At 42.7% G+C, this 12,341-nt stretch overlaps 1 protein-coding gene across 1 annotated transcript in view; it reads left to right on the top strand.

Annotated features, from left to right (window-relative positions):
* Positions 1-11,915, top strand: part of LOC141901536 (SNF-related serine/threonine-protein kinase-like) — a 45,924-nt gene extending 34,009 nt beyond the window's left edge. Inside the window, exon 6 of the mRNA XM_074788843.1 lies at positions 11,289-11,915. Coding sequence (XP_074644944.1) covers positions 11,289-11,880 — 592 coding nt within the window. The 3' untranslated portion in view covers positions 11,881-11,915. The remainder of the gene's footprint in view (positions 1-11,288) is intronic.
* The last annotated feature ends 426 nt before the right edge of the window (positions 11,916-12,341 follow it).

Below are 12,341 nucleotides of genomic sequence, written 5' to 3'. Positions count from 1 at the left end.
TGCGGTCAATCTGTCGTGGTCGTAAGTAAACTCGTGTCGAAACAGTTCCCGATCCAACGAGAAGATCAGGTCGTAAGTCGACCTGAGCTTAGCTTTAGTCACGCCACCTGGTGAGCTGGTTTTGCACCACATTCATGGTATAGTCACTTGGTTTTATTCAGCCATATGCGTACATCAATACTCGAGGGGTTACTCCCGGATATTTCATTTAAACGTTACGACTAACTTCTTTCTTTTTCGATCTGTCCTTTTTACTTCGAAAAAGTCTTTTACTAATCATAATTTAATCGTATTTCGGTCTGTCAGGTTTCGGGTTTTGCACAATATTTACGGCTGCATCGTGTATCATTAAAGAATTTTGTAAAGCGTTTTTTTTTAACCATCGACGCTCGGATCGGTTTTGATCGTCGGTTTCAAAACGCTTGTTTCGGTTATCTTCAAGCACCGTTGATCTCATGCAAATGATGACATTTATCTTCACCGATTTTCTTTCGACGAAGTCGGGGTTGTTTCCGGTTGCGAATTCAAAGCAGCTTCCCTGATTTCATGCACTAATAGCCGCGATCATACGGGCGTTTTCGGCCCGGAACAACTGCTCATGCTGGTGCCGAACGCTCGCACCCACGTGAACAGTTTTGGCACCTATGTTAACAAATTTGGCCTGACCAAAAATGTTGGAACAGGCCTGCACAGGTCGAACTATTGCTTATGAATTGTTACAGGTTCTGAACGTGACTTTACTTTGTTGAAGCGTTGTCTAGTTTCGAGTAAATGGTTTACACGTGAGCCTGCCCTCTGATAAGGCACCGACCAAATTTGACGCGGGCCTGATCCGTGCCATTTTGGCCCCGGGCAAAATCGTCTCCGTGTGATCGCGGCTAATGATTCATCGCTTGTCTGTCTGTCTGTGTCTGATTCTTGCACTACATACAACGACTATGTTGTTCAATTAGCACGAAAATAATCGATTCGATTCAAACATCTTTTTGTCATTTTTATGTTCAACACAGTTTTTGGATCAACTGCATTAACTGTGTTGATCCTTACAGAATGGTTCTGAGAGAAACTTTTTGTTAGCTCTTTGTGGCGCAAATCGTAACCACGGGAAATAAACAGCCGATATTTTGTCATTAAGAGGGAAACAGGTGTTGGAATTGATATGGAAAGATCCATTCCTCCGTTTTGTGTTCAAACGTTAAGTCCTACTGGACCCGCGGTCCTTTTAAACTTTTTCTCGATGATTTTTTATCGGCTGATAGAAAGTTACGTTATGAGATTACCGATAGAGCTCCATGCGCAGCCTGAAAAATAACGTTTTGCAAGGGCCCCTGACATGGAGACTTAATTCGAGTTCTTCGCATCGCGCTATCGTAGAAACCGCGAGTGGAAAAATTGCGAAACTCGATTCGAATTGGGAATCGAATTCTTGCGCGTTTATTTATGATACGAAGTGACAAAACGCGGAATCCGCTCTAATCTTGTATTTTTCGTCGCGCTTTTTTCCCCCGCAAAGTGAGACGCGCTCGCGAAATCGATTGACAACGGCGGCGGCTTCGAGCTTCGAACGATCGATTCTTGTATCGATCGACGAAAATAAAACGCCGACAGTGTGGCACGACGCCAGCTCGAAAAATCAATCGGATTACGCCGTACACTGTGTTCTAAATTAGTCTCGCAATGTACGCATATTCTTGAACTTTTAAATCAGTTGCGCGGTAAACCTTGCGTAAGTCGGATCGTGGCGTTAAGTCGCGTAATCGCTCCATCGGATGAATATTGATGGTCTTGACGATTTCTCATTCTCTTTTTCGAAGAAATTTATATTCGGAAGTCGGATTTTATAAGTCGGAAACTCGCCTATCTCGTCGTACTTTTCTTGGTCGCAAAATGAAAAAAATAGTTGAAATTACTCGCCGTCGCTCACTGAAAATCGGAGAGCTATTTTCGTCCCATTGCAGTTTGATTTCTACCCTGTTCCGACCCCTATTACCGGCTTGAAGCCGACATGACCTTAGCGTTCAGTTCAAAATAATTGTGGACCTCAGGTGACCTCAGGCGTTGTACTTGAGATCAGACAAGCCATTCTAGGCGAAATCGGTGACTGGACCTCCCGATGTTTGCAGGCCACTAGACAAAGATATCTGTCAAAGCTCATATTACGGTGACTTGCGCGACCGTATAGCTACGTTATATCAATAAGGGTCCCGAAAATTATTGAACCAAAGAGTTATTGAACCAAAGAGTTAAGAAGTAATAATTAGAGGAAGTTTAGATATGTCAAGACACTCCATAAGATATTTGTCAATGATTTTGGTTGCTCATATATTGCGACTTGCATGACTGTATAGCTATGTAATATCAATAGGGGTCCCAAAAATTATTGATCCAAAGAGTTGAGAAGTATTAATTATACCACGAAGTTTAGATATCTCTAGACACTCGACAAGATGTTTGTCAATGATTTTAGTAGCTCATATTATTGCGACTTGCATGACTGTAGACAGGGGCGGATTCATCTCGAGGGTTCCCATTTGTATAAGGGTGCTCACTATTATGGGGGAGGGCACTTTCTATATCAAATCCCGACAAACAAGGGCACATCAAACTTTTATGGTTTTCAGGGGCTCTTACGTCAAATCATGCCGAACCAGGGCACTTTCAACTCAAATCCATGGAATTAAGGGGCATCTCCGAGGGGCACGGACAACGCTCGACGGTATTACAGAACCCTCGGAACCCCCTGGATCCGCCCCTGGTAAAGCTACGTAATATCAATACGGTCTGAAAATTATTGAACCACGGCGTTGAGAAGTAATAATTATACCGCGAAGTTCAGATTTGTCAAGACACTCGACAAGATGTTTGCCAATGATCTTGGCAGCTGATATTGTAGCGACTTGCCGGCAGCGAGACTTGATGTGTCTGATCTAATAGTTCATTACAGCCAATTGATTTAATTATGCGCTCTCTGTCTCCGTTGTTCTCCGAAGGCACATTTAAACTCGTAGAAAATCGCGATGCTCTCGTGATAATACGAATTATCCCGATAGCGCGAGAGTCGTCTCCGGATGTGCGTATAATAAGACGCGTGTGAAATTAAGCCGATTCCGATTATTTCGATTTCTGAGGATTTCTGAAAGTTCTGAGGTACCCAGCCGTGAGAAAATGCTGCTACCCTTATCGAAATTGGGATTCAAACCGGTGGCAGACTAACAGCACAGTACCCAGTTTGACAGTTGTGAGTTAAAGTTAATTCTTGACTTAAATTAGTTCAATTTCGATGTTTTAAGTCAAATTTTAACTCGGATCTGTGGAACTGAGTCTAGTTTCCTTACTAATGCTGTGCCATAAGCTGCGATTACACGATGAATTTTGGCCTGGACTAACAGTTGTTCACACGGGTGCCAGATGGGCCCGTAACTGTTTGGCCCGACCAAAAACGTCATACCAGACCCGAGCCAAATTTTAGCACGGGTCAAATTATTGCTTGTGAATTGCAACCGGTTCCGGAAGTAACTCACTTTACTTTGTCTAAGCTTTATTTAGTATTAAGTGAGTGATTTGCATGATCACACAAGCGTTTTTGGCCCGGACCAAATTTACCCTGACCAAAAATGTTGGAGCAGGTCTATAGGCTATAGAGGCCATTTAGTATAGCTTCATAACCTCCGTACTATTTTTATTTATAACCCAAAACCTTATTCGAAATTCTATCAGCCGTATTTAAGCAGTGCCAAGTTTAAACCGCGAGCGCTTATCACGTTTCTAATATCCAACTCGAGGAAGACATGTATTACCGACAAGTAATAATAACTGAATTATATCGCTTCATTCTGCGGGGGTCTATTCATTTGAAAACGCGAGTTGACGAAAACCCGAAGTTGTTACTCGTGTCATGCGTGTGTTCAGTTGCTATGGCAATAGATTGTCCTTTTTGACTGGTAACTGTTTCACGGACAAACAAAGAAATGTCAGGATAAAATCGTAGTACATGTTAATTATGCGAATATGGTTGGTTTTTTTTTTTGAAGAGTCGTAACGAGGTTTGTGTTGAAATAATCAATTAGACGACGCCGAACGAAACGACAGGTGGAAACGTAACTATCGAATTCCGTAATGCGTGATTAATGACAATTCGAGATGGTGCTTATTAATGAAATAGTGTATTTTCCGCAATCCCTCAAACCATTGAGCGCCATCCAGGGCATTCCATTGTTGTGGTCGGGTTTGCGTACGTTAAATGGCCCTCGTACCATCTCTCGAGAATGCGGTGCGAAAATTGTCACTGTCTTTATCTTTTCATACAACTGTTCCTGAATTTTAGTATTTGTCGCTACATGTATTAATTTCATAATGAGAAATACTCATTTGATTTGTTTGATACGTAGAGAAATATGAAAGATGTTACTGAAGGTCTTACGGTCGATCACTGAATAATTTGAACATTTTGTTACACATTTCAATGAAATGTTACTGAAAAAAATTCAATTTGTTAACGATAGCACTTGTAAGAAGTTGGCAGCCCTGTAAATGTCATGCGAGCTGAGCTCTTACGCCGGTTAATTGAAATCAGTCGATTGACACCTTTTTAAGAGGCCGATGAAGAACTATCGCCTGAGAAACTGAGATTCGAAACCATTAAACCAAGATTGACTTGGCCAATGACGCCCTGCTGTAGAGAAAAAGAGATACCACTTTTTATATGAAATTTGCGACAGCTTTTCATTCAAGTATTTAGCGCGTGATGTTGGTGTCATTTCTGAAGATGTTAACTGGCATCGTCCACCACTCTACACATGGGTGCCAAATGGGCCCGTGCCTGTTTGACCGGACCAAAACGTCAGACCAGGCCTGAGCCAAATTTTAGCTCTCTAATTTAGGTGCGGGCCAAATTTTACTCGTGTCAGTTTGGCCAGGGCCAATCTATGATGCATAAAAAGTGGAGGGGATTTTTACCTGGGGGAGTTATTTCCTACAACTGTTTCAAAAGGTAACCCTTTTCAAACTCTTTCAATCAAATGATATGTTACAGTGTACCTTACCCGATAAAACGTTCAATTCATATTGAGATTTAGTGATTTAAATTTTTTTCTTGCAAGACAAACGCATATCATTTCCCTTTGCGTGCCCTTATGATGATTTCGATTTGTCCCATTTATAGATGACTTTCCGGTCACCCCTTGTTAAAAATCTGTCATCAGCTGATTTCCATTTGTCCCATTTATATATGACTTTACGGTCACCCCTTGTTAAAAATCTCTCATCAGCCTTTAATCCGATTGTCGGCGTTGTTAAAAATAGATCCCTCCCTCCCTCCCTCCCTCCCTCCCTCCCTCCCTCCCTCCCTCCCTCCCTCCCTCCCTCCCTCCCTCCCTCCCTCCCTCCCTCCCTCCCTCCCTCCCTCCCTCCCTCCCTCCCTCCCTCCCTCCCTCCCTCCCTCCCTCCCTCCCTCCCTCCCTCCCTCCCTCCCTCCCTCTACGTTGTCTCGAAAGCTTCTTCATTAAATGTCTTTCACAGCGGCAGTGGCGTGTGATCGGATTTAGCTACCCGATTGACAGCCGATGCGATGGGTGGCTGCCGCCGTTCTGCTGTCAGTTGCTATGGTTATCCGCGTTGAACGCGTTCCCGATGCTACACATCTTTACCAAATGATCAACCGCGACGACGACGTCTGCTAAACTTCTTATCACGAGTGTAGATCGATATTTGTGTACCAGGTGCACAGAACGTGTCTGAAATTAATCGAGCCTGAATATTTGAATCGCGGTTGTTGCGACTGGAGTCTTCGAAACGGCTAATTTTTTCTTATGATATGAAAACGGTCTTGACGGTCTCCTGTCCGAATCGGTGGTCGGCCCCAGATTTAAGTCTTTCTAAAATGATACCTTGTTTCTCCTAATCAGCTGGCTCATTCTGCGTTTTACCCTTTCAGTGCTGACTAATTGATACGCTAAAGTGCTTGAGATAATTTGAAATTTTTTAGAAATTCCACCCCAGTGTGTTGAATAACGGACATATGGCTATAGTGTGTCTACACCGCGGAGTGGTGTATCATTTGTAACTAATATTCAACTGTGTTTGACAGGTGCTGCCATCTCTGATGGTGATAAAAACTAATTGCTAATAACATTAATACACTTCGATGCGGTGTATTAGCAAAGCCATCACCGATTTATACACCGCAGTGTAGATGCACTGAAAGGGTTAATGTTTAAATTACTATTTTATCAGCTCATGTAGATTTGTAATTTTACAAATTGGTTTATTATTATTATTATTATTATTAATATTATGATTATTTATTATTTTTATATTATTATTATTATGATAAACTGCAGTAAAATTTTTGATCAGTTCTTTTCTATAGCTTTCGGGTCTGTTATGGTAAGATCATGATTTTAACAAACGAGATATCTACAGGATAGGTAGGCGACCAGCTGACCGGGTCAATTCGTAAAGGTAGGGGCACACGAGCGTATTTTTTCGCCCGATCGCGGCGAATTTATAAATCGCCCGAAAAATTCGCTCGTGTGGCCACTCACGGCGACGACGATTTCGTCAGCCGACTCGATCGCCCGGCGATTCGCCCGTATCAAACATGTTTGATATTTTCGGCCGATATTTACGCCGGCGATCGGATCGCCCGCAAATTCGCTCGTCTGGCCGCACTCGGCGAATTTCGCCGAGCGATCCATTTTTATTAACCAATAGGATGCATTGTTGATATCATGTGATTCGTTAACTCTCTCCCTCTAAGTGCCAGTCGCTGACCGAATTTTGGTTTGATCGCTATGTGTGCCCGCTCATATCGGGCGTATAATTTCGTCGGCGAATTCGCTGGCGAATTTAATCATTGCGATCGGGCGAAAAAATACGCTCGTGTGTCCCTAGCTTAAGTTCAGCAGAAATGAGAAACAAGGTATCAATTATTTTAGCCTTAGGATGGAGAATGGCTTGTATAGAACGAAAACAACCTCGTTGGTCACATGTTCGAAGCGTGGATCAACCCCAGACTTAAGTCTTCTTCCATACGTTCAAATCACCCATTCTACTCGACACCCTGGTTACAACAAAATTACAAGGTTATCCGATGTAAATATAATTCCCGGTTTCCAAGAAGGAGATGTCGAGTTACTCAGTTGTCGTTTCCGAATGAAATTGATAGTTGAGCTCATCGTCGGTCTCTTCACATCGGGTTTAATTGCGCGCCGAAACAAACGCAGCGATATCAAATCAAAACGAAAGCTTTTGATAAGACGCCCGTGTTGATTATTACCACGCCGCGAGTATCATCGCAAAATCTAATTACGTCTAATGTGAAGACTCTAAGGATTCTCTTTCCAAATATGGATAATTTTTGGCCACAGGAAATATTACCTGAAATTCAGCTACGTTTTGAATTCAAAGAGTTCTCCGTGAAAGAAATCTTGTACTGATAAATTGAACCTTTCAAATGAACCCCCCCCCCCCCCGTTATAGGAACTGTAGAATACCGCCACAAATTTACACCGACGAGTTGCAATGATAACAATCTCCACTTATTACTGACTCGATTATCTACCTATTTGAGGTAATAGCCACGATCACGCAGCGGCAATTTGGCCCGGGCCGAAATGGCCTGCTTCGAGCCAGCTTCAAATTTGGCCTGTATCTAATAAGAGAGCGCGTTCCCAGTAAAACCACTCACTCGATACTAAACATTGCTTAAACAAAGCAAAGTCACTTCGGGAACCGGTTGCAATTCACATGCAATAATTTGACCTACACTAAAATTTTGCTCGGGCCTGCTCCAACGTTTTGGTCGGGCCAAATTTCCATGTGAACAGTTGTACCGGGCCTAATTTGGCACTGGCCAAAAGCGCTTGCGTGATCGCGGCTAATGTGTATGGAATTTGTCGAAATCGACGTTGATGATTGATGCGGTCAACTGGAGGACAAATAGGATCAGATGGTCTCGGCTCATTTTCCAATGCTCCGCCAAACGCGGACGCCGTATTTGTAATGAGGTGTGTATCTGCGTAGTTAAATTTAGTCGTGATAATTGATTCCTTAAAAGCCCATAAGATTAAGACGATCTGAAATTCCTAGGATTTTAGCGTAACAGGAAGCGCTTGTTGCATTCACGGAGCCATATCTATATATATATATATAGATTTTATAAATTTTATATGTTTATAGATTTGTCATTTATATACGATACAATTATGACGTATATGAAGGGAGTGTATGTAAACATAAATACAGTGGGTGTTACACTGTGGTGGTTTTAACATTTTCAGCTTTTTTCCTTACGTCTGTTTAATGATTTACGTCTGACAATTTTCTAAAATTGACACACGCAGCTGGGCATAAACCCGCCAGTCGAAACCGATTTGTGTTCATGTGTTTCCATAACTCTGGTTCGCCCGTCGCAGACATGTTGGTTTTACGAAACGGTGTTCGGGTTTCGGAGCACCAAGTAGTCACGAAAGCATTTCCGTTTCAGGTTTTCGGTTCATTTATTGCATTCAGTTGCCCTGTGTGACAGGCTTTGGCTATAATTCGATGCGAATCATTCCCAGGGATAACGAAGCAGTATCCACGCGATTGTGACTGCTTTAAAAGTCGAGCAAGGCGTATCGGTTGGTTTAAGTCACTGGTCTCATCTGGGGTACACTGATTCGATAGCGATTCGAATCTAGGAGGCTGTAGAGTTTCGAGGTCATAGATGCCTTCATTTGAAGGATGAAAACAGAAATTGCTAATGATTCAGCAACCAATACTCTGCTAGCATTTCTATACCTCCAAAAGCTCTGTGGTTTTTTTTTAGTAAGGTAAATTAAAAAAGCCGTCAAAGCTGTCTCATCTTCTTTAAAACATAGAACATCTTAATAAATTGCCCCTATATATATATTATGATTGATATATATATATATATATATATATATATATATATATATATATATATATATATAATCTTTGATATTAATGTTGCAACAAGTGGTTGTACACAAATACAAATACGCAAATTAACACTTAATATGTATCATGATGACTGTACTGCCAATATTGACTTCATCGTATCGTATGTCTTCTGTTCGCTGAATTCTAACTGTTTGACATTTCAGTCAATATTGATAAAACATCTACGTAAATATAGCACCGATATAGAAATGGCTTCCGCCCAATTCAATCTTTCAGCTCAGAGGTATCTTCGCTGAGTGACTTTCCAATGCTTGCTTGCCGCCGATGCTATTTAACATTACGTATATTAAGTTGTCACTCAGGAATGTATTGGTCATTATTGTAGCTAATGTATCGGGTTATGAGCGGTATCGCCTGACGTTTCGCGTTCGCCCTCTCCGGAGTGGTTCGAACGTCGTTCACCGAACCTCATTATTCGAATTTGTGGTCATTTTGCAATTTTATCCGTATCGGTGATAGGAGGTGATATACATAAGAATCATTGCTGTAGAAGCTTCAGACTCGTTAAACACCTAGGAAAAAAAAAACCCGATCCACACATTATTTGGCAGCCCGGATTGATTATCATTTTCATTGGTAAAAAATTGACTCGGCGGTCTCTATGGAAACTATTGATTTTCGCGAAGCGGTTACCGATAGAGATGATGTTGATCAGACGATCAGATAGTGATCTCGCGCATAGAAAACGACGTCATCTTCAGATCGTAATACACGTCTATAAACGCGAACTGTTTTAACCCCGGCACCACCCTATTACTGATGCGACCTTTTCTCGGATTGCTATTTTCATCTGGGCGTCGTGCTTTATTAGCTTAATTTTAGTCTTTCGTGACGTTGGTTTCGTAGATTCGTTAAAATACGGCTGTGGTCGAACGGAAACCCAGGATATAAAATATGAATAAAGACAACTGCTATGGTTTTATTTCCTTCGTCATCCAAAATTAGAAATTATTATTAATTATATTATTTGATATTATTCATTATATATTATTATTATTGTTATTATTATTATTATTATTATTATTTTATTATTATTGGAAAATGAAACTTTTTTTCGAATAAACTCCGAAGATGGGTTGAAATATTTCACCTGAAACGTAAGGGAGAAACAATAGCTGTTGATTTACGATTATGTCGTTGGTTTTTCGCTCGCTGGTGTTCAAGACTGGAAATAGTCTCAATTATTTACTGCTGCGGTTATCTGCGCCATTGCCCATGGGCTTCGTCAAATACGCAGTTCACTTATCGGTAGTCGCATTGTTAAGATCAGAGCGGTGAAAACAGAAGCGAGTAATCGAAATCCGATAATTAAGTTAACTCGATTTAAAAAGGTTGACGTACGATATTCAAAAAGATTGTTCACTGTGTACTGGTAAACCGAGGCACGATGACTTCATTTGTGGATTAACTTGTTGTTATTCATCATCGGTAATTGATGGGTATCCTATAGCCACATGAATAGGCCCGGACCAGGCTCGAGCTAAATTTGGCCCATGCCTAATTAGAAAGTGGGTTCACACGCAAACTATTCACTCGATACTTAACAATGCTTAAACAAAGCGAATAGGATCATTTCCGGAACCAGTTGCAATTCAAACGCAATCATTTGTCTCGTGCTAAAATTTTGCTTGGGTCTGGTCTGACGGTATTGGTCAGGCCTAACAGAAACTAGCCCATTTGGGATCCGTGTGAACAGTTGTTCAGGGCCAAATTTGGCCCTGGCCAAAAATACTCGTGTAGTGGCAGCTAATATTGTCAAAGGCATGCGTTTCGATTCGGTTATGTTTTAAACCGGATAGAAAAAACACGTTTCCATTTTCGTGTGTTTTTACAGCGCTAGACTCTTGTTTGGAAACATCAATTATTTTTTTCGTTTCATGTTTTCATACGTCTTGAGTGCACGAAATAAACACAAGAAACCCTAATGCGCTCCTTCACCTAGACGTTTAGCTAAACAAGAAACGCTTGAAATGATTGATAGCAAGCAGATCGCAAATTCTCTAATTGCTAGTGGCACGGTGTCGGTTTGCTTCACAGATGTTAATCGCTTTCTGCGTTTAAATAGGGCGAGTTTAACGCAAAAAACAAGAAATTCTTTCTTGCGTGGCCATTTTGATTATTTTGAAAGTCGCCGCTCTGTCAAAGATTGTATTTAATGTGGAGCAGTTATTTTTTGGTATCCTCGTGAAAATATTCAAATCAATTGGAGATAAATTTCAACGGGCAGCTCTGGATGTACTCGGTTTTGGTGTCGCCTAATAACGATATTCATCATCATGGAAACTGTTTTGTTAACGAGTACTAACGTTTATTTCTCGTTTCAGAGTTCAGCCGAAGGATAATCAAATGGCGCTGATATTCAGCCAGACGGCGCAAGCCGTCAACGCGTTGATCTCGCCGCCGGAGGAAATGGACGAGGACGGCACTCCGCATCGTCGGTGTAGTCTGATCACTGAGGAGAGCGACGAAGACGACAACAGCGATTTAGAAATGAAACGGGTGCACTCGCTCGAGAACACTCGCAACGCCTATTCGGCACCATCCGACGGTAGCAGAAATAAACCGATGTCATCGTCGCCGGAGGACAGTCCGACTAATACGGACGCGCAGACGGCGAACGTGCAAGCGCGTACGAAACCGCATCCGAGTAATCGCGCGTTGCATCAGGTGCGCAGCTCGCCGCAATTGCTGAATCAGATCTGCGAGGAGGGCGAATCGGACGACGAGCTCATCGCGCCGCGGCTCGGCGGCGCTCACATGCTGCAGCGCAAGACTATCGCGTCGCCGGAGGTGATTCGCAAGATCGAAGCGCGGCGGAAACGTTACACGGCGTCACCGCGCGGCACAAGCTGCAGCAGCTCGGACGCCAGCGACAACGACGAAACGGAGAACCAGAAAAAACGCAAAAGAAACTGAAGCACCGCATTCACCGCCGCGACAGCGACCAGTCCAGCGACACGGACGGCCCGAGCGGGCCGGGCTGCGGCGGGAATAGTGGCAACGGCCCAAATCCGCAGGGCGGATCCGCTCAGGATGATAATAACGGGGGTGGCGGTGGAGGAGGTGGTAAAGGTGGTGGTAACGACGGGAACTCGTCGTCGCAAGGCGGAGGTAATTCTAACAACAGTAGCGGAAAACAACAGAACGTATTATCGTGTAGTCCGATACACAATCAGTGCGAGGATTTTGCGAACGGCGTGCTCAAAGAAGTCGCGCGCAAAATCAGTAACTTCAGCGGTCTATCTTCCAATTTGTCGATTAATAGTCTATCGAGCAATGCCAGCAAGGGAAGTCGTTACATCGTCGACTCGGTGAGCAGCACGCCACGGCACGGCAAAGACCGCGACGTGCAATTCCTCAACGAACTCAACAAGGTG

The sequence above is a fragment of the Tubulanus polymorphus genome, chromosome 3, assembly GCF_964204645.1.
Source record: "Tubulanus polymorphus chromosome 3, tnTubPoly1.2, whole genome shotgun sequence".
Classification (NCBI taxonomy): Eukaryota; Metazoa; Nemertea; class Palaeonemertea; order Tubulaniformes; family Tubulanidae; genus Tubulanus; species Tubulanus polymorphus.
This window is presented reverse-complemented; position numbering and strand designations above follow the sequence as displayed.